The following is a 26579-nucleotide window of genomic DNA, read 5'->3' as shown; positions in this document are numbered from 1 at the left end:
CAGTTCTAGCTTTCCAGAAAACCAGTCCCTTCCAGTTCTAGCTTTCCAGAAAACCAGTCCCTCTGGCAGTTTGCTCATATGCAAACTCAAAGTAGGGCGGCTTTGATTTGGAGCCGGGCCCTTGTCCGTAAGTAACCAGGTACTTCGGGGCCAGCCACACTACAGGTGTTTGTTAAACACGCATGATGGGCTGGACTGTGGTCCGGCCGCTGTGAGAGCCAAGTGAGTGAAAGGCACAGACAGAAAGCAGGCTGGTCCTGTGGAAGGAGACCCTCCCTAAAGATTGGTGGAAAGAGAGCCCACAGGCCAGTGAGCAGGGGGATGTGGAAGGAGTCGGGAGTCAAATCACAGGAGGGCTCGACTTCTCGTGGCTGCACCAGCTGGCCAGCGAGTGCTGAGGGGAGGCGGGGTGCACATTCAGAAGGGCCGGTCTTCCCGGGGCCCTGGCAGGGGGCCTTCAAGCCTGGAAGTAGGGCTGGAGGTGGTGGGAAGGTAAAGGGGTCTGTGTGCCTGGGGATCAGTGGGAAAGGATCAGGCTGAGGGCGGTGAGATGCTGGCAAGGACAAGGAGCAGAGCAAAGTCCCCCGGAGGGCCACCGAGGCAGCCCAGAGGGCACCAGGGCTGGTGGTGTGAAGTGAGCATTCAGCCAAGGTGCTGGGACCCCTGTGGGCCTGCTGACGGCACCTGGCATGCAGAGTCATGGAGACGGTCAATTAGGGGCATTGGCAAAGAGCCTGGCATGGGGCCTGGCACTGGGGAGCTCTGGGTAAGTGGAAGCCCACAGTCTTACTCCCATTTCCCATGTAGGGCCGCCCCTAGGGTTGCAGCCCAGGGTAGGCTGGACTCACGGTCGGCTGGGGGTCTAGTCTGGGACACCCCGGCCAGGCCTGGAATTGCCAGGGAGGATGTAATTTTGGGGGCACAGGGTGGGAGACAGAGTCCTGCATTTCTGCTAAGCCCAGGCCTCATAATGAGAGGCTCTCAGCGCACCATCCAGGCACGGATGCTTGGAGTGTAATTAGGGGCTCGAGGTGGAGCCGGACCGGCGGGTGGGCAGGCAGGCGGCACAGGCTTGGGGCCAGCCCTGCACTGCAGGCAGCAGCCGCCTGGGCCTTCAGACAAAGGCATCATGTTGCCTGAGTGTTGGCCACTGTTCTGATGCAGAGTCCAAAGCCCAGAGTGGCCAAGCCCAGGCCCCTCGCCAGTACAGCTGGGTTCAGCGAACATTTCTCAGGCCTTCACTCCGGGGATGGACATCGTGCAGGGCCAGGGGTGGGGGAGGCAAAGAGTCGGCTCAATCTTGGGCCCTGCCTCCTCAAGGACCCCCAGTCTGGTGAGGGAGACCCAGCAAACTTAGAAGTTACAATTCGTGTTGGGGGTGCTATGAGAGAGGGGAGTCCGGGGTGTGGAGGCCCAGGCCAGGCCCCTAATCCAGCCGAGTGACTCAAGGGAAGAGTGGCAACAAGGAGGGCTTCCTAGAAGAGGTGACACTGGAGCAGAATCTCAAATAACTAGTCAGAAGCTACTATTCAAAGGAGGGAGAGTGTGTCCCAGGCAGAAGGCTACATCCCCAAAGGGACCAAGGTGAGAAGGGAAGGCAGTCTGTGCTGGCTGACAGCAGAGCATCCCTGTTACCTCAGGCCGTGGCCCGCAGAGGGAGTGGGTCTGGAGGACCTGGACCACCATGCTGAGAACTTTCAGCCTAACCCTATGAGCCCTGGCTGGCGTGGGGGCATCAAAGGGTTTTTAACAGTTAGGAAGACACAGTCACGTTTACGCTCCGGGAAGTTCCCTCTGCAGCTGGAGAAGGGTGGGTCTTCAAGGCAGACAGAACAGGGTTCAAGTTTCAGCTCTACCACGTCCAACCCAAGTGACCAAGGGCAAATTGCTCGACCTCTCTGAACAGCTCCGTAAAATGAGGACAAAGCTGCTTACCTTGCAGGGTAGTATTGTAAGGGCCTGTGTTCTGTCTCTACCTTTGTGCCAGGCCTGGGGCTAGGCTCTGCAGATCAGGAGTGAACAGGGTGTGCTCCTGGCTCTACCTCAGTGATCTCAGGCCGCGGATCTGAGGAACATGGAGCTGTCACTCCCTGGCTGGGGGAAGGGTTGGGTGAAAAATCAGGCACTTTGGAGAAGCTGGCGCTTGAGGTGGGCTTGGAGAGACAACATGGAAGCGTGGACATAGCCAGGGAAGGCAGGGGCCTGGCCATTTCAGGGCTCCAGATCACCATGGGGAGTTAAGGAGTAGAAGGGGGCCACTCTGGTTTCCCTGCCCCTCCCCTGGACGTGAATGCAACACTGCCTCCTGGAAGCCCACTGGGAGCACAGGTTCTGAAGTGAGCATGAATGCCTGTCCCACCCATGACTCCCGGACAAGTTACCGAGCCTTTCTTCAACCTACTCTCCTCGCTTGCAAAGTAGGGGTAACAGCACCTACTTGGAAGCGGCCATGAGGCTTACAGGCAGTTATTCACGTGAAGTGTGTGGTGTGCCGTGGGCGCTCGGTAACGGGAGCAAGGCTGTCACCAGCAGCGAATTTCTGCCCTGCTTGTTCTGCAGCACAGAGGCTGTCTTGCTTTCACGCTGTCCCTAGATCCAGCCCCGCCGCCTCGCCTTACCTCAGTTATTAACCTCTCTGTTCCTCAGTATTCTCGTCTGTTAAGTGAGGCTAGTACCATGATAGAACCGCCCTGCGGAGCTGTCAGGAGAATTCATGAGATAACACATGTGGAGCGTGCGGCACAGCCCGACGCACAGGCAGCTCTGGATGGATGTGCACAGCTGTTGTCATTGTCACCTCTCCCACGGTCCCATCCCCGCCACTGCTCCTGCGCCTTCCCCCCAAAGCAAGACCCTTCTGGTATTTCCTTCAGCCCCTCTTTGAAGCATGTGGGAGCCCATGTTTGCTTTACCCTGCCTAGCTTGGTCGGCTTGCTGAGGCTGGGCTGGGGAAGGCAGCAGCCTCTTCCTGCCACCTCCCAAGGCTCCAGCCCCATCCTGGGCTCCGTCATTTTGTACTGATGAGGTGGAAGGAGAGGAAGATCCCTTCCTCCCGAGTTGGGGGAGGGCGGAGCAACGTAATTGTTCTTTTCTCCCTGCTCTGCAGTTCCCAGCTTGCCTTCCCTTCCCGAGTGTTTAAGGGACAGGGATGCGGAAAATGATGTTATTGATGAAGTCACCATAGCAACGACCCCTGGGAGGCACACATTCCAGCTTTGTTATTCTGGCCGGGGGCTGCTCCTAAGTACAAACAGATCGAGCCTGCACCCCCCCCCCATACACACTGCCCTGTTTTAGATGCATCCGTGAACTTTGCTTTGCAAAAGACACGGTGTACACACTGGTTTGGGGTAGGCAGACTCTGCCATCGTTTACCTCTGCGCACACTCTTGTGGACCATCCAAAAATGACAGAAGGCCTTTGGGAAAATAGGCCCTGGTGGGAAAGGGCTGCAGGGGGCTGTCACAGGGGCTAGGGAAGGCATGAACCTGGGGAGCAGCCCTTCAGAAGGAAGCTCGGGGCACTTGGGAGAGGAAGGTGCAGCTCGGAACTCTGGCCCTGCCTCTCATGCACAGTGTGGCCCTGGCACGTCTTTCCCCCACCCTCATCCAGCCTCGTGTGCTTCTTTATGAAATGGGCATGCAATAGCCACATCTCAGGCTTTATAGCGAGGGGTAAATTAAGTAAAAGTATAGTTAGAGCCAGAGTCCCTGCCTCACATCTTCTGGAAAGCTCAGAGAAAGGGGTTCTGAAATGTGTCCCTAGTCCAGCCCTCCTCCCTGTCCCCACAGCCGCTGCCTTCCCTCCAGGCTTCTTCATCCCTTTTGGGGTGAGAACAGTAGTCTCCCACCTGCTTCCTGCCTGCACTCTTGCCCCGGCAGGTTCCCTCCATGCAGCATCCAGAGATCTTTCTAACACAGAGTGCATTGCTGCCCAATTTACAAGCTTTCTATGGCTCCCCCTGCCCAGGGTGAAGGCCCTCAATCCTTCCCTGCACCCTTAGCCAGCCTCACTGGCCCAGAGAAGGGACTGCATGCTGAGTGTCTGTGAGGCAGGCAGGTCCTGTGACTATCCACTTTCCACAGGTGAAAACTAAGGCTCAGAGAGGTGATGTGATTGTCTAAGGTCATGCAGCATGTGACGGAGTCTGAATATAGACCCGGCAATGTGGCAGCAATGCTTCTGTGTCCTCGTTGCTCCCCGCCCCATCCTGGGCACCAAGGAGACACTCGGTCCGAGTTTGCAGAACATAATCGGATTTGGATGGGTTGGATCAAATTAGAGTCGACCTGGCGGGCAGCCTGGCCTGACTGGCAGCAGGCCCCTGAAGCCCAGGTTTTCTGGGAACAACTCTGAAATTCTATCTCACTTCTCAAGGAGGGGAGAGAAGCAGAGCTTTCTGCTGGACTCGGCACTGCGTGGTGTTGAGAAGGAGAGTGAGGCTGAGGCAAAGCCTGCACCTGGCCCCGCGGCAGCTCCCTTGTGTGCAGTTCCAGGAGCAGACATGGTACAAAGCAGGGGCCACAGGAGGACAGAGTTTGAGCTGGGACCCTTCTGCTCGGCAGGCTCGGAAAGCCTGCTCGGTGCCCAGTTCTGGGCTCAGCCCTTGTCCTGGAGGAGCCTGCGAGCTGGCATCAGTGGAGACAGTGTGCCAGCCGGAGCTGGCAGGAACGGGCCTGGCTGCTTCAGAGGAGCTGGGATGGGGCCGCAGCAGGGTGGGGGACCTGGAGTCCCTTCCAATGTGGAGCCCAGGACCATTCTCCTGGAGCAGAAGTGCTTGGTACCCCGCACCTTGCATGTCCTGGGGTTCACCTTTAACATTCAAACCTCTGCTGGGCCCCAGGAACACTACCTGTTAGCTTCCTGCCCTCAGGACAGCCTTCCTGAGAAGACAAGAAGGGAGTGCCATCTGCCCTACCCCTGAGGCTCTGAGGCACAGAGGAAGCCATGCCAGGCTCCATGTGGTGGGAGTTAGTGCCCTGTTCCCCGCCCTGCCCTGTGCTGCCTCAGTCTCTGAGCCACCATGACCTGTAAGATGAGGATGAAGTGGACCATTCTGGGATCTCTAAGCCTGTAACTCAGAGCCTCCCAGAGGGGTTGGGGCAGAGCTCCCCAGGATACTGTGTTAAGTGAGGGGACAGGGGGCTATCCCATGAGTGACTGCAGGACTTCTCAGAGCCTTTAACATGTGTTGTGAATTTCCATCAGGTGTCCTGAGGTCCTGTGTTTCATAGAAAACACAACAGCAGGTGCCACAATAGTGCTTTCCAGGCTCTCTATGCCTCTCGCCTTGCCCCGTAAATAATAGGCAGTGGGTTTAATCTGCTCAGAGGTAAGATCTCCTTCATTGCTCTCTTCTCTTCCTCCCTCCTTCTCTTTCTCACCCCCGTCCTTCTTCGCTTTCTTTCCGTTACTGTTTGCTGATCCCTAATTCTGCCAGGCTCTGTGCTGGGTACTTAGGGTACAGAAAAGAATAAAGCTCAGGTCTCCCCTCAGATTCCCCCTGTTTGGCAGGAGAGAGCAACTTAGCAACTATTCACATTTAACACAAGGCAGAATGAAGCAGGAGCAGAGTAGAAACGCTTTGATGGCAGTCCTACTTTCTTAGGAACCCGCTCTGTGCCGCATACTACACAGTCATCTCATTTGAGCTTCACGGCAACCTCCAGAGGTAAAGATTCTGACCACCCATTTCCCAGCTGAGAAAACGGAAGAAGGCGTCTGAGCAGAGGTACCAGCAGGCCGGTCCCAGCCGCAGCTCTGTGTGAGGCTCAGTCTCCCTCAGGGCCTCTTGCTGATGTGAGCACGTGGTGGGAGCAGGCCTGCCCCTCGCTGCCTCTGCACTCGCTCCCCAGTAAGATCTCCTGCGCCTCTGCTGGGCGGCCAGGGCTCTGGGCGCGGGCCACAGCAGGGGCAGGACGCTGCCTCCTGGAGCTCACCTGCTGGTGGGAGGGATGCCTGCAGGGAGACACACACAGGAGGAAGTTCAAAGCCGGCCTGCCTCCCGCAGGAAGAGACAGAGCCAGGAAGTGCGGTCTGTGCGGCAGATCTCGAGCTGTGCTGGGAGAATGAAGGCGTCAGTTATCCCACAATGGGAGCCGCTTTCAGGCCGAGCCCCAGGGAGGCGAGTTGGTGGAGCAGGCTCAGCTTGGTGCTGCCCTGAGGTGCTGGGCTCATCGGCCAGCCCTTTAGCTCTCCTCCCGCTTGAGAGGCAGCCAGAATGATGACCTTGCTCAGCTGAGAGCCCATTACCTTTCACAGGGCAGCTGTGGAGGGCGGGGGCCAGGCCTGCCCGAGGCTGATCTGGTGCCTCCAGCCCAGAAGGAAGGCCAGTGGTGGCCGCAAAGGGAGAGCGGAGACTCAGAGGACAAGCAGGCCAGAGGTCGGGACCCGGGCTTTTGTAAAGCACGGCTGCTCAAGGAACCTCGCGCTGTTTGGAAAGGCTAGAGAGGTGACGCGTGCGTGCGAGACGAGGCTTCGTGTGAACTTGATGGTGCTGCAGGTGAGCTGCGGCTCCGGCCTCACGCTCAGTGGCAGCTGGGGGAAGGTTAAAGAGGAGCGAGGGTTCTGTGCTTTTTTGAGTGGCTGCCCAGAGAGCTTCACAGAGTCTGAATTGGCCTTGAATTTTAACAGGCTTTTATTCTGAGGACAATTAATAGTAACAGGCCACATTTATTAGACCAACTCTGTGCTGGGTTCCTAGTTCTGTTCACTCCAGAAAATGCTTGCTGCCTGTCAGCCATCTGGGTCCCACAAGTGTAGTTCAGTGACCCCCAGGGCAGGAGGGCCATAGCTGGGAGCCCAGGGGCCTGGTTCCACTCCTGCCATATGACCTGAGACAATCACTCCTGCCTCAGGGCCTCGTCTTCTCCATTTGTAAGATGGACTGCAAGGATCTAGCCAGCCCTGACCACCTGTGTTCTGCCAGCCGTGAAGCCAGGCTTCTCATGGCCTGTGGAAGCCAGTGCTGCCCAGAGTGGAGGGGAAGGCCGGTGGTTCCCGTGTCTACAGCTGGGCAAGGGGGCAAGTTACCAGTACAGAGGAAGCTGTACCCCCGCCCCATAGCTAGGCAGTGGTAGCCTTTGGAGTGGTTGCTAGGACCATTTTTAAATGTGATGGCGATACTGTGATGACCAGCATCTCAGGGAGAAGGAGCCTCCGGAAGCACTCAGGCTGAGCAGACTCCAACCTCACGTGAGCCTGGCTGTTGGTGGCTGCTCTTCCCAGCTGCTCACTCCACATCAGCCTGTTTCCCAGGTTGGTAGCTGCTTGGGGGTGAGACCCAGACCTCTGCCCAGACCCTCGTGGAAGGGCAGGATTATTCCATTTCTCCTCCCTCCACTGTGAGGACTCAGAGTGTCGCCTCCTGGGCAAGACCTGTCACTGTGACAGTGAGGTCACTGAGAAGACTCAGAGCTTAGCCCAAGTCACATGGAGAGCAGAGAGGAGCGACACAGCCACAGGTATCAGTACTGTGAGCAAGGGGGGCACGGCGTCCAGAAGGCCCTTGACTGGCCTGGGGACCAAGGAAGGCTTTCTGGAGGAGAGATGTAGTAATGTTCGGCCTCACAGAGTGAACACCCTCTGGCGTGTCACCACCAGCTGACTGGCCCCTGTAGCATCCAGTCTGTGACAGGCCTGGTCAACGAGAGGCACCCCCACAACCTAGCAGAGGCAGGAGTGACTGGTGCCTGCAGAACCAGGGGCTGTGGCTCCGGGCCCAGGTGCGCTCCCAGGGGCTCAACCCATGTGGTCGAGAGTCAGTGCCCACCCCCAGCTCCTCGGCAGGGACTCTCCTCTCAGCAAACTGTCCCTTTGTTTTGGAAAATATCATTTTTTAACCAAAAAAATGTATTAATGTTAACATGTAATAAATTTTTAATTTCTGTTTTTAAATAAGTTAATAAGTATAAATTTCCCCACTTAGTATCTAGTATGGTAAGTCTAAATAGCTATAACACATAAACACGTAAATACAAGCCCTTTGGCTCCTCAAGAATTGTCAGAAATGCAAGGGGATCCTGAATCCCGCTCCGCTAGGACCCAGCCCCTTCCCTGCCCTCAGCTGGAGGGGAAGAGGAGGCTCTGGGGCAGCTGGGCAGGAAGCCGGATGCTTCAGAGCCTGTGTGGAATCCTGAGTGAGGAGGGGAAGTCACGTGACCTGGGCTCGAGTCTTTAGGTGGAGGATGGAGGGCCTGGCCCTGCTCTCCCACAGTCGCTGCGAGGACTGCGTAGGTACCTTTGAGACTGGCTGATCACAGCTGGGGACTGGGGCCCACCTTCCCAGCTCAGGGGTTTCATTGCTCAGTGCCACATCAACCCTGGACTAGAATGCTAGAGCACTCCCCCAGATTGCCCTTTGCCAGCAAAACAATGACGACATCTTGGCTCGTTATTAACGTCTAGCTAATCGAAAAGAAAGGCCACCTGATGGCAAGGCCACGGCGCGGGAGGAAGCTTGGGAATTCCGAAAGCTTAATGCTCTACCTAGTGTGCGAAGCTCAGGGCCACATCGGCTCTCCAGTGGCAAACTTATGGTTGATGATGACTGGCAGGGCTTCCCCTAAGCTGTGATTCTTCTGCTGTGAATGGAGATTCCATCTCCCTTTCTTCATCACGTATAAGCCTGAGCTGAAACGGGGGCCCGTGGGCTCTTCCCAGGTTCGGAAGAAAGCACAGACCTGCCTGATTGGCGCTGAGCTCCTGTGCCAGCCTCGGGACAGCCCCGGGAAATTAATGTCGGGTGGGGGCATGGAAGGGACATGAGGAGTGTGACCAGGAGTCAGGAAGCTGTGTGGAACTGGTGGAGTTTGAGGCAGGCCCAGGATTTTGTTTATGGAAGACAGGAGAGGCAAGGGCATGGATGGGGCACTTCTGGGGGGTGGTCAGCAGGCAGTGTGTACATGCGGGAGGTGGTGGGAGACGAAGCTGGAAGAAGCTGGAACACCATTGCCTTGTGTGCTTGTCGGTACCAAGGAGCCACAAAAACCATATGAGCAGAGAGCGAGGGTTGACCTTGGACCCAGCCCACCAGGGATGACAGCCACTGATGATGGTCAGGAAGGCCACTTGGTGGCAACCACCTACTGGCCAGACTCTCACCAGGGCAGGAGTCACAGATGACCAGATGAATCCCTGAGTATGTCTCAGTGGCCTGAGAGAGTCCCTCTCCTGAAGGCGTCCTCTGAGGAGGGGCTGCCTGGCCTAGCCAGGGCCCCCATGAGGAGCTACCTTTTCTCCAGATCTGCAGAAGTCAGCGCCCCCATAGAAGACCTGGTCTCAGTTTTTGAGTACCTACCATACCTGGCCTTCTCCTGTCATGTACAGATGAGGCTCAAGAAGTGAAGCAGTTTTCTCCAAGGCACACGGCTAGCAAGGAGGCCAGGCTCGGACCCTCATCTGCCTGACTTCATAATGACCTTAAAAAAAGCCAAAGGCCTGCGAGAGCCCGCTGTGCGCATTCTCCCCAGCTCCACCTTCAGTGACGTCTCTCTGGAGTCAGCCGTGGTCGGAGCATGTACACCACAGAAACTGGCAAATGCTGCAGATCAGCCCCCCGACCCAAGCCTCAATCCCCACCCCCACCAGCTGTTAAACATTGATCAGCACACCACTGTCTTTCCCCCACAACATCTGCCAGTCGTGTGTACGTGCTATTTTGGAATTTAGTGAGAGAACAGGATTGGTCCCTCCATGTGAACCTGTAGCTTCCCGTGAGGAGCCATGACGTTGAAGTGCTTCACTTCCTCAGCTGTTGGTTAGCTGGTCGTAGTCTGCCTCAGTCTGACAGTTCGATTTGCATATGTGAGAAAATCAAGGTGAAAGAATGATAAGAGTAATAAAATCAGGTGAAACCAGAGGTCAGTGTGCTGAGCAAAATGCATGCTTCATTCATGTCTATTTTTTTGTTTGTTTTACTCAACTTAAGACTTTTTTCCTCATCTTTATTGTAGTTGCCAGGGGGTTTGCATTGTTAAATGTCTGTCACTTCTCAGTTGCCCCATGGCCGTGCTTAAAGTGGCCGGGGTCAGGGTTGAACTAGTCCTCACCTTGAACAGGAGGCCAGTGAGTCACCTGGGGAAGGAGGTCTCAGGGCCGTGTGGGTGGACAGCAGCTCCTCCTTTCATCTGCATTTAGCCTCTTGATGGACTTGTGACCTATAACCTCTCACTTGACCCATGACCTCATAAATTCTGGAAACTCCTCACAAATCACCAGGAAGATAAACATCAACTGGGGTCAACTGAAGGGGGTTCCAAGCCGCTCCAGGCAGTCAGGGATGGGAGATCAAGTCTTCTGGGATGAGGAGATATCCCAGGAACTAAGGGTGAGGGGCCAAATGTTGCCCACCACAGGGAGCCCTGTCCCCGTCCCCCCCCCCACCCCGTCACACCAGTACCCTCAGGGTAAATTTTGGCGAAATTCTTGGCCCCGCACTGACTGGGCAGGGTGTGGCCAGGAAGACGAGCTGGAAGGGCCTGCCTGGCTGGGCCAATGTGGACGAGGCTCCAGATAAAAAAAGCCCACTGCAACTGGAGGGTAGGGGCGCTGGAGCAGGCAGCGAGTGGCCGAGCTCTGCCCTCTGTGGCAGTCTCCCATTTCTGAAGTTTCCCAGCCAGCAGGGAGGTCAGTCACTGACTGACCTTTTTTTTTTTTTAAGTTTATTTTATTTATTTATTTATTTTACCACTTTTTTTTTTTTTCCCTAATGGAGGTACTGGGGATTGAACCCAGGACCTCATGCATGCTAATAAGCACAGGCTCTACCACTAGGGCTATACCCACCCGCACTGACTGTTCTTTTAAGTTGAGGCCTCAGAGGAAAACGTGCCTGAGGTTTGCAAACATTTTTGCTTTAAAAAGTAGCATCTGCCAACCAACAGAAATCTCGGGCTGAGGTTGGGAACACAGTAACATGTGTGGCCTGGACCTGGAGCAGGCTCAGAGGGCGGAGGGACACTCGCTCAGGGCGCCGATGGAGCTGGGCCGGCGCCTGGGCGTGCAGGGCTCTGCACTGGGGCTGGGGGTTCTGTGGGTCCCAGGGAGCACTGCAGTGACCCCTCTGGCAGTTGAGGGGTGGTGTGTGGAGGTGGTGTTTAGTTCAGGGCACGGCCGTGGGGCTGGTGAGGATGAGCGTCTGCTGCCCTGAGGTCCAGTGGACCAGGCGTCTGACTGGTGCAGGAATGCAGTGAGAGGAAGTTAAGCAGGCCGACGGGGCCTCCGGCTGTGGGTGCGACACTGGAGGCCGGCCAGGGCATGTCAGCCCAGCCACCCAGCCCCCTGACCCGCCGGCACTGCTCTCTGAGCCCAGCCCAAAACAAAAGTCTCCACCTGTCTCATGAGGTCTTGTGGCATCCCTGTACAAACTGAAAAGTGCTGCGCACGCCATCATTTAAAATGCCAGCCACGCCTGCTCCAGCAGGACGTCTAGAACCCTGCCCTGAAAGGCCCCTCCGTAGCCCGTGCCCTGTAATCTGACTCGGGTCCAGAGCGTCTCCTCCATGGGCCCCTCAGGACAAGGCCTGGCTCTAGACCTGGACAGTGCATCCTTGGATTCTCCCTAAGGGGCCTCCTCGAGGATGGACAGGCACACGCCCGCGTGTGCGAGCCGTGCACCAGCTAACGGCAGCCCAAGAACACTACGTTTGATTGTGACGTTTCCCTGCTTCTCTCTTTTAAGCCTGAAATTTTCTCTCTCCCCGGTCCCCAACCCCTCTCTTGTCTGTCTCTTCCCAGAGGGTATGAACTGCATGAACAAAGACCATGGCTGTGCCCACATCTGCCGGGAGACGCCCAAAGGTGGGGTGGCCTGTGACTGCAGGCCCGGCTTTGACCTTGCCCAAAACCAGAAGGACTGCACACGTAGGTAGATGGAGGCAAATGGGTCAGACATCCCCACGCGTCTCCTGCCGTTGCTTTGGGGAGGGGAGGGCAGGATTCTGTCCAGTCTGTTGGACGTTGCCCAGGGAGGCGCTCAGTCCCTCGGGGTGGAGAGAAGGGCAGGGCCTCTGAAGGGGCCTGGGGAGGCCTGAGGGTCGGGGCCGTAAGCCCCAGGCGTGGGTTTCCCTACCTGGCACAACACCGCAGTCACAGCCCCAGAGCTGGGCTGGATCTTATGGAGGGCCCTGTGTGGTCTCCCCACTAGTGCTTCTTGAAACCCTTCCCTGCTACCACTGGCCCCAGAGACCCACTGGTCCTGAGCTCAAGCTCTCCAGCAGGAGTGGAGGGGCTCTGGGCTCTCAGTGGGCCGGGGCAGCCCTGGGCAGCAGGGTGGGATAAAGAAGGCAAGGAGCTTGGTTCTGGGAGGTCCCAGCACAGGCTGTGCTGACCTTATTTCCAGAATCAAAGATCAGAGCTCAGAGTATAGCCCTGCAAGGCCCACTATAAATGATACGCTGAGAGATTTGGATTGAATGAAGCCTCTGGCCAAAGGTACCATTTCAGGACCAGCTTGGAAGTCAACCTGCAAGACTCAGTGTAATCCAGCCCCTTAATGTAGTCACCCAGCTCCCCAGCAGGAGTGGGAGGCAGCAAACAAAGTAGGATGGGGCAGAACACACTCCGCTAGTCCTCAGAAGCTTTGGACCCAGTGCCGACCAGCACTGCACGGGGCATGGTAGGATGTGGCCTCTGCTCGCTGGGCAGCCAGATGCCCGGATTGATGTAATGTTCACCCTGTGTCTGAGAAGAGCTGAGGGAGGCTGGTGTGAGCACTGCCCATCTCTGCCAGAGACAAGTACTTCATACCAGGCCTGCTTTCTGCTGCAGAACAATGATGTGGTGGAGTCTGACTCCAACTCCCAACAGAGAGAGTGGTACCAACCTCGCCACTGAGCTGGGAGACTGAGGCTGACCAGCTCCCCTAAGGAGATGGCCTTTCTTCCGGCCTTCATTCTGTGGAGAAGACAGCTGGCCCTCACCGGCCCATCATCCTGAAGTACTGAGGTTCTGTCAGTTGTCCTCAGCTCCCCTGGGCACCTGCCACGCCTTTCCCAAATCAGGCTCTCCTCCGACAGTCCGCAAGGTCTTGGGGACCCACGTGCTGACTGGGGAATGACCGCTTCAGCCCTGAGACTCCGGCCGGGCCCCCCTGTCCTCTCCACCAGATGGATTCCTTCAGCTGCAGAGAAACCTCCTGTCACTGGGCAACCTTCGGAACAGAAGATGAGTGACTCCAGCTTTCCCAGTCCTCCCTGTCGGGCAATCTGAGCTTCCTCAGGACAAGGGCCAAGGACCAGCACGTGTGGAGCGGGCAGGCTTGTTGACATGCTCGGCCGGGAGGGGGGCACATTCCTTCAGTCAGCAAGCCTAGCTGATGCCCACCCGGGGCCAGCCCTGAGCTCGGGCCTGCGCAGAGAGCTACAAGCCTCGGGAAGTGGCTGGGACTGGCTGACTCGCTTCCTCATTCTCTAACTCCATCCGCGATGAGTGTTGCAAGGGAACAGTCTGCTCAGAGAGCAACTCCTGAAGGGCCAGCCTGGTCTGAGGGATCAGGGACAAGGCAGAGCTCCGTGAGCGGACTGCCCCTACCCGACCAGAGAGAGGAGAGCCAAGCCCTGGCCGAGAGCTTTAGCTGGTGAGGGAAGTAGCAGCCCCGCCCTCTCTGCTCGGTGGCTGGGTGTTGCCAAGGTGTGCAGGGAGTCTGGGACCCATCCTGCAGCCAAGCCCTGCAGCGGTCCTGCAGAGGGACTGTGCCTGTGGCTGTCCGCCCAGCCAGCTTCGGTTTCTTCTCTGTGGTTAATGTGCCAGAATTTGCGTAAAGTTAGCTCTGAGCCTTTCCCTCTAGCCCTTGAGGTACTTGGGGCCCAGGAAATCCTAGATCTGGAGTTGGATGAGGGGCTGAGGCCTGCCTAGCCAGCCACCATGAGCAAGCGGGACCACAGGGACTCTTCCCAAACTTCCATCCCCCAGAGCCTGGGACACACTCCAGGGCCAGGGAGGTTTTCTCCATCCTTCTCTGGGTCTTCCCAGAGCTCAGGGCTCCAGCACTTATTTCCATGTACAAGTTATAGGCTCTCCAGGTGCCCGCAGGTCGGCCCCTGTGGTCTGTGGGATGCACGATTGCCTGTGTAGACGGAGCAAGAGGAAGTGGCCCTTCCTCCAGTTGCTTCTGACAGGCTTGTGTCCTCCTTAGAGTCATTTGCAGGATGCGGTCCGTCTCCTGGAGCCCAGAGCTTGGAAAGAACTGTCTCTTCACTGGCCCACCCCTGCCCATTCTGAAGTGCAGCTTTTCTCAGCCATGTCCAGCCCAAGGCGGGGCTCTGGCTGGGTCTCTCCCCTCCCGGGAGAGCGGTGCTAAGCGGTAACCCCAGGAACCTTGGCTTCCCTGAAGCTCTTCCTGTGCAGAGAGATGAGAGAACGTGACTCCAGGCTTCCAGGCACCCGGGAATGCTGAGAGAAGACGCTCCGTGGAGAAGGGGCCAGAGGGCTTGGTGTTAAAGCCGCAGCTGTGTGTTGTGAAGCATTTTGCATGTCCTTGAAATGCCACCTGGGAAGCTGGGACTCTCCTTCGGATGGTCATTAGCTCCCTGTGGAGAAGGCAGCTCACTTGAGCCTCTGGTCGCTGAGGACAGTGTCTGGGACTGTTCTCCTCCATCCTCCTCACCCGGCAGGGAGATCACGTGTGTCCAGGTTGACAGGGCAGCACCACTCAGGATGGAAGCCCCCAGAGCCACCGTGCTGTGCTCTTGGTAAAAGGAGTCCCTGGAAAAGGCAGCTGCAGAATTCAGTTCTGAATTGTTTGGAATCCTTCACTGGGGAGTTGCCACCAAGTGACTTCCCTCTGGCACCAGCCCTGCTTGTGGGTCAGCCTGATAGAAGGTCATTAATTCAGACTCTGCCCATTTGGAATTCTCTGTCCCTCTGACCATAGTTGGTCTGAGATTTATTTTTGCATCATAGATCATCATTAGGGTTTTGCCAGATAAATTCGGAGTATGGATAGGATTCTGGACAAACGGTTAAGGTCTCCAGGAAGACACCCTGTCCTCGAGGCCCTGGTGTCCCACGTGTATACAGACAACGGGCACCCTGTCATCTTCTAGTAGAATAAAGCAGGCTGCGAGCCCTCCCATGGCGATCTTGGATCTCCTTTAGCGGTGGATAGCCCTCACCCCGGAAAGAGAGATCAGTGTGTTTTCTTTTAAATAAACTTGAGTTTATCATTTTTTCTACTTCAGACTGCTCCTGTTTGCTCAGCCTACTTTTTAGCAACCCAGGTGGCTGATGCTTTGAAACATTTTAAGATTCTGGGCTGAAGGGCACCAGCTCCTCTGGGCCATAGGCATTGCACACTGTATAAAGTGTTTAAATAAAAGGTCATTTTGAAAACTGCATCTGAGATGACACTAATTTGCATATGTTCTGTCTATTTGGACATTTCCTTGGGAGGATTAGGGCTTAGAGTGGACAGGGATTGAGATGGCTGCTGAACTTGGAGAGAGTGGATACCTGTGGGGACATCCTTCCACATGCCTCAAGACACAGGTCGAGGAAAGACAGCCCTGCAGGAGCTAAGGAAACGAGCGCCCCCCTCAGCATGGGCCAGCCGCCCTCCCCACCGCCTTGAAGAGCATGCCAGGTGTTAAGAGACATTTGCCTCATCGAAACAGTCTATTTTAAAGTGTGTTTTGCAACCTAGGAGGGATAAAATTATCTAGTGTATCCCTTTCTTTAACACCATCTGTGTGCCTCAGCTGCGTGTCAGCTCTGTTCGAAGCCCAGATGACCCCAAATCCATGCTCTGCCCCACCCCAGTTTGCCTCTAGGGACTGAGCTGTTCCATCCAAGACCCTGGAGGGGCTGATGTCCAGGGCTGATGTCTGCACTGACTATCTCCTGCCCTTGCTTTCCTCCCCCATCCTTTAAGAGAACCAACCAACGGCAATAGACTAATCGCTTTTGTTGTCGTTCTGTTTATACGCACATATGTACACTTTGGGCCTAACTAGTAACCTGTAACTATGGAAACGGAGGCTGCCAGCACAGCTGTGAGGACACGGACACAGGCCCCATGTGCGGCTGCCACCAGAAGTACGCCCTCCACTCAGACGGTCGGACTTGCATCGGTAAGTACCCTGTGCCACCCTGCCCCACGGGGAGCCTACGTGGCCCCAAGGTGGCCAGCAGCCCACTGCGTCCTGGTTTCCAAGGAGGAAGCTTAGGGGAAACAGGAAAAGCAGCACCCACGGTACTGGTGGGGCTGGCAGGTGCCCCCATGGGAGCTCTCTGTGGACACTTACCTGGGTTGTTGAGCCACCCAGGACCAGGTGCCTCTGCTTTGTGTCACAGCCAGTTTTCTGAGGGTCCTCATCCTCGATATGGGGGTGGTCCCCAGCAGGCGGCCTGTGGGGAGGAGGAAGGTGTGTGCACCTTTGGAGGGCAGCTTCTGCTCCTGAAGCCCAGTAGTTTCTTCCCCCATTGGGGAGACTCACCGAAGACTCATTTAACCTGCATAACAGCCCCCTTCATGGTGCGAGCTGCCCACAGCAGTCTGGAAACCTGAGAGGTGTCCTCAGAAAACTGCTTTAATTCTTCGTGGTCTGGGACACCAGGGGAGGCGGCTGCTGTGACCCCCGGGGGACTCCAGGTGTTTTTAGCTGCTTTCGAACCGCAGGCCATCAGGGCCTCTTGCCGGACCTCCTCTCCCTCCCAGAGCCCCTTTTCTCAGCCCGTGGCCTCACCTGTTACGGGGCATCTCAACCTGAGGCCTGGTCTCCTCCTTTCTCCTGGTCCTTACTTCCAAGGGGAAGCTTGAATATTTGTGATTATCTCACGTCATAATCACTAGTAAGCTCTTTCCCGACTCAAAAATAACAGCAAATTTTTTTAACTGAGAAGAAGAGGAATTTCAGAGTTGGTGCCAGAGTTCAACCTCTTCTTTCTCTTCAACGGTAGCAAACTTTAGAAACCCACAGCAGGATGGTTACCATGTTCTCTTTTTTTTTTTTCCAAAAAAAGTCCCCATCTTATTATTGACTCAGAAGATATTTCTTGAGGGATTTTCAAGTAGCAGAAAAGGGGTTGGCAAGCAAGTGAAGCCATGAAGCCCGGAGTCTGCTGTCGCATTCTGTCCCCCGTGACCCTGCTGCCTTGTCCCCCGGGGAGTCAGGCCGAGGGGGTCCCGTCCTAGTCCCGACTGTCTCCCAGGGGCTGCTGCCTGCGTGGTTCTCCCTTCCTCTGTGTGGTCTCTCCTCTCAGACAGCCGTTTTTGGTTTCATTTTATCTCATTCTTCCTGCTTTTCTGGTGATGGTCCCTGATTGCCTGTCTTGTCTGATAACTGACGTTCATTAATTATTTTCAGAGCCAAAAGCCAAACCAAACCAAACAACCAAAAATAAATTCAAAGCAAAACCTGGTCTCAGACCGGTGTCTCTATTGCAGCCTGATCCCATCTAGAACCTCCTCTCCCGCCTCTCTCCCTGTCTCCGCTGTCCTCCTGGGGGCTCTCCCGGCCCACCGGCCCCCTTCCTGTCTCGTCTGCTGGGGTCTCCCACAGTGTTTGTGTCTGCAGGGGGCCGCCTCTGCCGGCCCCAGACCAGCGCAAACAGCTGCCGGCCAGACACACACCCAGCCTTGTCTAACACATCTTGTCTTTGTCCACCTGGCTCATCTTTTCTTTTTTTTTTTTATCTCTTAGTGTCTGCTGCATGTGAAGGTCCCTGCTTGGATCTACTCTAACGTACCTCCCTTCACCCTCCCCTTTCCCTCCCCTCTCCTTAGAAATCCTTTTCCAGACCCAGCTCCTGGGCCATTGTTCCCTGCTGGCCCAGAGAACCTTTCATCTGCCTTTGCTCACTGCTCCCGGGGCTCCCCCGGGGGCGAGTGTCTCCCCACATCTCCCACTGAGCAAAGAAACGGGAACCAGCTAACCTCACGTGCTTCTGCACGGGAGCATCTCAGCGCTCCCGGCCTGGCCCGGCCGTCTGTCTCTCCGCACGCTCCCAAAACGGCGGGCCCCTTTCTGCAGCCCCTCCTTGAGCACTTGAATGTCTCACTCCAGTCCTCCATAGACAAGCAGGCAACCAGCGCTGCCCATATCGACCCCCTGGTTTTTCTGTGTCTGTTCGATTCAATCCTTTGTTGTGCGTATGTATTTGCTCCTCCTTACGTCTTGTTCTTAATCTTGCATGAGTGTTTGACACACTGTCACGCCCTTGAGACAGGGCATCTGCTGTCCAGGCACATCCATCACCGGACCTCATGGCCCTGTCCCCTTGCCCTGTGCCTTGTCCTGTGCCTGCCTCTCCAGCCTGAGCCGGGGTGTCTGTAATTGCCTGTGTCTCCGTGATCTCCGTGGTGGTGCTGTACGCCCCTGCGGCCCTCCGCAGACGGGTCCCGTCCCCTCTGACCTCAGCCTCCTCCTGTGTTTGCTTGCAGATGGGCCCCGTGTCCCATCCGTGTCCTTCTGTGGTCATCCCCTTGTCTGCCTACCCCTCCCCCGCCCACCCTGCTGCCTCTTTGCTCTGCCCTGAACACACCACCTTGGAGGTTCCTGGGATTAGCCCCTTGGCGAGGACGCCGCGCTGGCCCGGCTTGCTGCGTTGGCTTTGTGTGCGCCACGCCGAGAGGCTGACTGTCTTGGGCCGCGGGAAGTGGGCTCTCATTAACCACCGGCTCCGTGTTTGTCCCTTACTTGTGTTTTAGAAAAGGATGAGGCTGCAATTGAGCGCTCTCAGTTCAATGCCACGTCAGTAGCTGATGTGGACAAGCGGGTGAAACGGCGGCTACTCATGGGTAACACTTTTCTTCCACTTCCTTTGTTGTCCTTGCACCTTTGTTCGTGTGTGTGCGCGTGTGTGCGCGTGTGTGCACGTGTGTGGTGTGTGCCGGCGTGGGGGGCGTCTGTGTGCGTGCTGCTGCGGCAGGCTGTGAGCGCTGTGCTGGCGTGTGGGGTGAGTGTGCGTGGGGGCTGCATGTCTGTGGGGTGTGCCCACGTGTGTGCAGTCGTGCGTGCCACGTGTGAGTGTGGAGGGCTCCACTCCAGACGTGGACTCACTTTTTCTTTTTTTAAGTTTGTGCCCTTCATCGAGCATGTGTTTCCTTGTCTGTGTGTTTGTAGCAGAGAACCCAGAGCCAGTGCTAGTGGCCTCTGCATGGGAGGAGACATGTGCTGTGACCCTTCTCCGCGCAGTAACGCCTCATTTGCGGTTAGGATCCCAGGGTCAGCAAAGCAACACTGAGACACAGAAGCAAAGAGGGTGTTGATGTAGAGCAGGGATTTGGGCAGCACAGTCCTTACCCATCTCCTTGCCTCGGACAGGAGCCACGTCCGGGGGAAAGAGCCACATCTAGATTCAGGGCCGTGGGGTCTTGGGGCATCCAGCCCACGCCACTCCCCTTTTGAGTTGGGAAATCTACTACCCAGAGAAGGGAGGACTGGTTGAGCTCATCTAGCAGACCAGCTAAAAGCAAGACTCACTCAGCCCCTCTGACCTCAAGGCCCCCCACATTTGTGAATGAGCCTAGCCCAAGCCCGCCAGGCTGGCAACTGCAGCCCACTTTCCCTGGTCCCCTCTGAGGCTCCCACTTGCCTCGGGGGGTCCGTGTGATGTCAGCTGCCCTCTGAGCACTGTCCCTGGGCTAGATCTACCCTCTAGAGAGGCTTGCCCAGAAACACCTGGGGCCGCTCCTCGTGGCCCGGAGGCCTGCTGGGTGGCTGACCCTGGGCATGGTGAGGAAAAAGGAAGGAGGAGAAGAAAATAACTGCTCTTCAACCTTGTTTGGTCTTCAGAACAGAAAAGCAGTCTTGTCTAGCCATGCATTCGTTCCTCTGGCCCTCAGTCGGTGCCACAGTTCTGGGGTTGCTGGCCCCTAGGTGGCACCAGCTGCCCAGGCCTCTGGACCACAGCTGTAGGGTCGCCAGAGGTTGTCACAGCCTTCTTTGTGGTATATTTCCCACGTCTCAGAGGCGGAAACTGAGGCTCTCTGGGGTGCCCAAGGTCACACACTACCCTGCGCAGCTGAGCTTAGCCCAGAGGTCTTGGCCATGTGGGCCATCTTAAGTGTCAGGGTCAGAGGACCATGGAGGTCGGAGCCTGAAGGTCCCATAGAGGTCAGTTAGTTTTGTGGTCCTCATATGGCCCTCAAAGGAACCCAGGCATGTAGTGGGGAGAGAGGTCTGTGTGGGGCGGGGGGAGGAATGTGGCCTTGCATGCTGGTGAGTAGGCTTGAGGCCTTCCCCAGTGAGGGTCTGAGGAGCAGAAGAGGTTCTGGGCTGGCCGACAGGGCTCAGTGAACCCCCAAGTCCATGCTGGGCAGGACAGGTGTAGCTGGAAGCCTGGCTCTCTGCAAGTTCTCTGCACAGGGCTGTCTCATTGACGTGGGCTGCCTGGGTTGGCCTGGGAAGGGTTGGAAACAGCCAAGGTGTGTGCTTAGAGGCACCAGCAACCAAGCGTGTCTACTCCCCTGCACAAAGGGGTGAGTCAGTGCTGTGGGCTTTCTGAAAAGCTGGCTAGCGGTGGGTGACAGGAACGTAAGAGCCGCTGGTGGGCTGAGTCCCAAGAGGGCCCAGGCCCCACGGCCTCACTTATCGGAGAAGTGGGCACTGCTGCCTGACACCAGAGCTCCAGAGCAGGGCAGGACCAGGAACTGGGCCCCCAGGTGCCCTGCACCCTTACCAGCGAGATGATGGTGGGAAGCAGGCTGAGCTGAGTCGGCATCGAGCAGGTGGGTAAGCAGATGGAGAGCAGGGCCTCGGTACTTACTTTTTCTAACTAGAGAGAGCGGTCCTGAACCAGATCCTGAAGCAGGGTCAGGGAGGTGAGGAGGGAGGCACCGAGGATACAGCTACCCTCATCCCGGGTTTGGGAGGCAGAGGTAGGGGAGCAGATCGGGGGACTCTGCACCAGGCCTAGGAGGGGCCGAGGAAATGGGTGACAATCGGCTTCCCCTGCAGTCCCACCTCCCTGATTGTGGAAGTTCCCCACCCCCACCCCACAGACAGAAGAGACCTCTCCCTCCCATGGTCTCCCTGCAACACTCACAACAGGGGGGCCAGGGCCAGCAGCTCAGGGCCCGCACGCGGAACCACCCATTCTCAGAGGCTTCCATGAAAGGTCCTGTCTAGAGTACAGGTGAGCTCCCCCGAGAGCTCATCATTTTCTTAGCACCTGTCTCCTCTGAGAATAGCCCACGTGGTACAGACTTAGGACCCTATTGGACTTGAAGCCTAATTAGTAGGCCCCAGCGAGTCCCAGCTGCTCCACGGTTATACTGATAGAAGCAAGGGCTGGAGAGTGAGGGCGGTGACCGTCCCCATCCTGCCCTGCACTGGTCAGAGCTCGCCTGGGACATCATGTTCAGAGCCTGGCCCCTGCGTGGAGAGAGCAGCCCAGACAGAACTGGGTCAGCATCCTTGGCCTGTGGGAAGGAGCACAGGCAGTTTATCCCAGGGGATCCTGGGCTGGGGGGCTGATCAAGCCGTGTTTGGGGTCCTGGGAGGAGATGGGGGTAGAAAAGGCAGAGGAGGAAGGATCTTGTTCTGTGGCCCAGGAGCAGATGAGGACAGTGAGACCCTGAGGAGTCCCATAGCAAGGTCAGACCCCGGGCCCCCCCACTCCAGAGTCTGTGCCCTTGACTGCTGCACTGGCCAGCCTGGCCGCATGAGAGGACAGAGACGGGTCTGGAATGCCCCAGAAGGGTCTGCTGTGGGCCGAACCAGGGGTAGTCATGGCACAGGGCTCCGTCAGAGCAGCATGTGTGCTGTGGTCACCTGGTGGTGGAGATGGCCTGGCAGGTGTCTTCCAGCCCTGACGTGCCAATTGTCTCCTATGTGGCTGGGGCTTGTTTTCAGAGTGGGTCGGAAGGGACTGAGAGAGCGGAAGTGGGTGGGTGCAGAGCAGCCCTGGCCAGCCCCGAGCACACGCCCGTCCTCACCACCCTCTGTGGTGACCACACATCCGCAACAGACCACGCCTGCAGGTCCAGGCTGAAACCACCGTTTTCCATGTCTCAGAGAGGGGAAGTGACCTCACTGCTGGCTGCGGGCCCCAGTTTCCCTTCCCCAAACGGAGATGGCAAATTTAGGTTTTGTATGGTTGTATAGGCTGCTTGACTCAGAATTATTTCAGAAGTATTTTGTGCCCAGACTGCAGAGGTCACAGGTCACTTAGATGGCTGCAAGTCGTTTAATTAGCAGCCTCATCTCAACACAGCCAAGAGTCAGAACATAAGCAAAAATCAGCTAAAACCTGGGCCCTTGACCCACCTTTGAGCCTCTCAGTTCCTCTCTGGGAACCCTGCTTGCTCTTTGGTTCCCCAAGGGCTAGCATTTTGGTTACAAGGTTCCCCAGTTTTGAAACACCAACACAAGTCTTGAAACCCTAACATAAGTGCTCCCTGAAATCCCACAGCATCACTCCCACTAATTACAGCGTTGGCTGCTTTCCTGGGGCTCCCAGAGGCTCCCCCAAAGTGGCAGCGCTCTGCAGCACAGTGGCCGGGGGCCCGGTGGCTCTGCCCTACCCTTGGGGTCTCAGCTGTACCCAGCAGTTGCTGTTTATAATACTGAGTCACTGAGCACAGGCTGAGAACAGGTACAGTTATGTTTACTTTAAAGAGGCCTCGAAATATGTAACTGATTTTAGATTCCCGTTAAAATGTTTGGATTTGAGAGTTGAAGTGATAAATTTCAATTATCTGGCCGACTGAGCTGGGTGAAACATCTGAGTACCCAGCTAAGTTTACCACAGGCCCCTGGGAGCCCCGCTTACAGCAAGACTGATGAGACCCTGTGAGTCATACTTGTCAGCTCCGGGTCTTCGATCAGCTCCTTTTCCCCAGATGTACTTGGGAAAGATGCCGTGTTGGTTTCCTGCCGCTGCTGTTAACAAGTTACCACGACCTTAGTGCCTTCAAACAACCCGCCACCTTCTGTGGGTCAGAAATTTGACTTGGGGCTCACTGGGCAGAAGCCAAGGTTTCAGCAAGGGCTGCGTTCATTCTGGAAGCTCTAGGAGTGAATCCATCTCCTTGCCTTTTCTAGTTCCTACAGGCCACCCACGTTCCTCCCCTGGTGGCCTGCACCTCTCTGACCCGCCTCCGTCACCACAGCTCCTTCTCTGAGCCCCCTCTTCCACCTTGTGACCACCTTGGGCTCACCTGGACAAGCCAGGATAGTCTGCCATCTCCAATTCCTTAGCTCAGTCACACCTGCAGAGTCCTTCTTACCACATCGAGTCACGAGGGACTAAGATGTGGACATCTGGGGGAACTGTCACTCTGCTGACCATGGAGAGTCCAAACTTGGTCTGGGGAGATGCTTCCGGTCACCTGGCTGCCATGAGCTCGGCTGAGGCAGAGCCCACGCCTGCCCTTACACAGGCCTGTCCCCAGGACCACAGGCTCCCAGCACAGGACAGGGGCTGGAAGTGCGGGTGCGTTGGGGGTGCAGGGAGCCTCTGCAGCCCCTCCAGCAGCGGGCTCGGTGTCCGCACTCGGCTCACTCCCTCCAGCTGAGCCTTCCTCCTCACTTTCCAGTTCGCAAGGTGCTTGCCAGTCAGCCCTCTCCAATGTGTCTTCCCACAGCCCTGAGAGGCAGCTGTCCCCACTTTACAGATGATGCCGTGAGGCCCTGAATAGCCAAGAGACACAGCTCGGTCCGTGCGGTCGGCGAGCCGTCATCTGGGCCAAGGTTTGCGGCCTGTGGACTCGCTCCCACGCCCAAGGCCCCGCGCCGGTGGTGGAGCAGCCTGAGGCTTGGGACACAGCTCAGACCTGTGGGCTCAGCAGCCTTGCCAGGTGGGACCTTCCCTCCTGAAGGCAGATTCACAGCCAGCCCATTTCAGGGGTCTCCCTGAGCCCAGGAAAGTGGAGGTGCCTTGCTCCAGGCCCAGGGACCACGGCAGTAGTTAACCATTAGCCCCAGCTTCCTCGGGCCTCGCACTGCCCTGTCTTCACTACCTCACAGCCATCTTGTGAGATGGCAGTAAAGTGACTCCCAGTGAGGCAACTGAGGCACAGAAAGGTGGCTGGGAACTCCTCTCTGTCCCTGCACTCCCACAGCTGGCACCTGCCCATCTCCCTGCCCCTCTGGAAGGACGCCCAAGTTTCCCTTCCACTGAATGGGGGTGACCCCGTAACACACTCCCCAGCTGGGCTCAGAGGACAGGGCCGTGAGAGAAAGGATGGGACGGGCCATGACCTATGTGCCTGGGGCCTGGCACACAGGACAACGCTCAGTCAGGGAGCTGTTGAGAGAGTTCCGGGCTAGGGAACAGAGAGGCTGGAGACTTGGGAGGCTGGGAAGACCAGGCAGAGTGGGGCGATTATGGTAATAATGGCTGATATTTGGGGGGACAGACTGAGCCCCATACTGTCCCAGCCTCATATAAGCACACAGCCACCCTGAAAGGTCCAGCCGATGTCACCTCTTGACACACCCACTCTCCTCCCCAGCTCCTAGCTCCTCTGTCCACCAAGGGACCACCCATCTGCCACCTCTCTTCTGCAGCCACCATCTCCAGGGTCCCTGGGTTTCTCCTAATTTCACCAACCCGTGTCCCAGGCCACCTCCTCCCACCCCTAATTCCAGACCCACACATTGTCACCTCCTGGGAGCCACCCTTCACCTGTCCCTCAGGCCCTGTACATGCAGCCTGTCCCAGGCTTCTTGCATCAGTGGGTCTTGTCACCTGCCACTCGATACCCATGTGCTATCTTGCACAGTTCTACCTAGCAAAGGCTTGTCCAGACCTAACTGGACCTCCCCTGCCACCCCCGTCTAACCTGCTCGCTTCTCTTCCACCAGCACCCTGTTTTGTCACAAGTCTAGGACCCCCCTGACTGGAGGCAGGGGTCAAGTGTGTGCCAGCTCTCATGGCTCCTCAGGACACAGCGCAGGGCCTTGCCTAGAGCAGGAGCACAGGGGAAGCCGGTTGGCTCGGAGTATGAATGAAGGCCACCTGGAGGAAGTGCCCAGGGATGGGTAGGCCCTCACTGCTCACTCTTCACCCAGGCAGGTGTCTGGCTAGGAGAGAAAGGCTGGGACCCGGAGCCTGGATGAGCCTGGCTGTGGGAAGGGACTGAGGCGAATCTGAGACAGGGGAGGCGATGACACAGGGCAGTTTCCCAGGTCAGCAGGGGCGCCAGCTGGAGGGAGAAGGTGGGTGGGCCCAGGGCCCAGGCAGGTCCCCTCGCCTCCAGCCACGGCCTCCCTGCCAACAGCGCTGAGCTCCGGGGACTGACCTCATGTTCAGGAGGAACTAGGGGTGACTTCACCCCGTCACTGAACTAGTCCCAGGTGTGGCTGGTCTCTGGGCAGCTGGGGTCCCTGGTTGAGGCCCTGAGCTCCTGGCCTCAGTTTATTCATACATGTATCCACAGTCCCTCTCTCTCTCTCTGTCTCTCGCGCACACGTGCACACACACACACACACACACACACACACACACTACGAGTGTAGAAGGAGGTGGGTGCTGGTGACTTGGCTGCGTCGAGGGATAGGACTCAGGAAGGAGGCAGGGTGCCAGGCAGGGCATTGGCTGGCCCCAGATGGGGAGACTGAGGCTTGGAGAGGATGTGATTCACCCACAGCCACCCTGAGCTCCTGGCAAAACCAGGGTTCTTGGCACCGGGTGCTGGCACCTTGGGGGACCAAGTCTGGCTAGAGGGCGCAGTCCGGCCCCTGTCCTGAGAAGGCCCAGAGCACTTACCCAGAAGTCCCTTGACTTCCATTGGAGCATGAGGCCTTATAGCTTTCCCCACTCTCAGGGCCTCAGATGAAATTTGAATCTGATTCTAGCCAGTCTATAAGCTCATCCCATGAAGTATGAAAGCCATGGGAGACTTCACCTCCACGGGCAGCTAACACTGCATGCTTCTGAGTGCCACTGTCCCAGCCCCTGGTAATGAGAGTGAGGAGGGGGCGGACAGGCCCTCCCCGAGACTCTGAGGGCGGGTTCTAGGTGATAGGACTGCTGATGGGGGTGGCTCCCCTGCTGCTGTGAGGGCAGGTGGGTCAGGGAGCACCTACCAGGAGCCACGGGCTGAAGCCCAGCTGTCAGGTGTAGAGAACTTGGTCGGACAGGGTCTAGGAGGCCCGGCATCCAGCAGAGAATCCAGGCGGGGGAGCTGGCTCATGGGCTGGCACGGGCAGGAGGGTGCCGGGATGCAGCTGGAGGCCAGAGGGCAGGGTCCTGCGGCGGGGCTCATGGAATGGTGTTACAGAGAGGATGGCCAGCCAGCTGTGTGGGAACAACCCCTGGGGCCTTGAGGGCGATGCTGCCATCTGTCTCCTGGCAGAGGCGGCCCAGGCCAGGGAGGTGAGGGGTTTACACGGCTCTTCTTGCGGCTGGGCCTGGGGACTGTGGACACTGCGGTCCTGGCTTTTTGCCCCTGGATGGCCTCGGTAATCTCTTCTCCTCTTGGTGCTGTAAGGTAGGAAGGCGATTCCCGGTCCTCCAACCTCAGGGTCTGTGACTGGGACCCACCGGGACAGGATGCCTGGGCGAGAACTTCATCAATCAGAGTGGCCAGTAGACGCACCTGGGGTGACTCTCATGGGGTCTGCCCAGCTCTGAGGCTTTGTGTAAATGCCACCTGATTTGTGGCAGTGCCCTCCCAGCGTCCCTGTGACTCA

At 57.1% G+C, this 26579-nt stretch overlaps 1 protein-coding gene across 3 annotated transcripts in view; it reads left to right on the top strand.

Annotated features, from left to right (window-relative positions):
* The window catches only part of SCUBE1 (signal peptide, CUB domain and EGF like domain containing 1), a 123183-nt gene that overhangs the window by 55366 nt on the left and 41238 nt on the right, over positions 1-26579 (top strand). The window contains exons 5-7 of one of the 3 annotated variants that reach the window (XM_032492381.1): positions 11737-11862; positions 15951-16067; positions 18647-18736. The exons of 1 other annotated variant lie outside the window; for it this stretch is intronic. In XM_032492381.1, coding sequence (XP_032348272.1) covers positions 11737-11862; positions 15951-16067; positions 18647-18736 — 333 coding nt within the window. The remainder of the gene's footprint in view (positions 1-11736; positions 11863-15950; positions 16068-18646; positions 18737-26579) is intronic. One more of the 3 variants, XM_032492382.1, reaches the window with a different exon arrangement.

This window comes from Camelus ferus, chromosome 12 (genome assembly GCF_009834535.1).
Source record: "Camelus ferus isolate YT-003-E chromosome 12, BCGSAC_Cfer_1.0, whole genome shotgun sequence".
Classification (NCBI taxonomy): domain Eukaryota; kingdom Metazoa; phylum Chordata; class Mammalia; order Artiodactyla; family Camelidae; genus Camelus; species Camelus ferus.
This window is presented reverse-complemented; position numbering and strand designations above follow the sequence as displayed.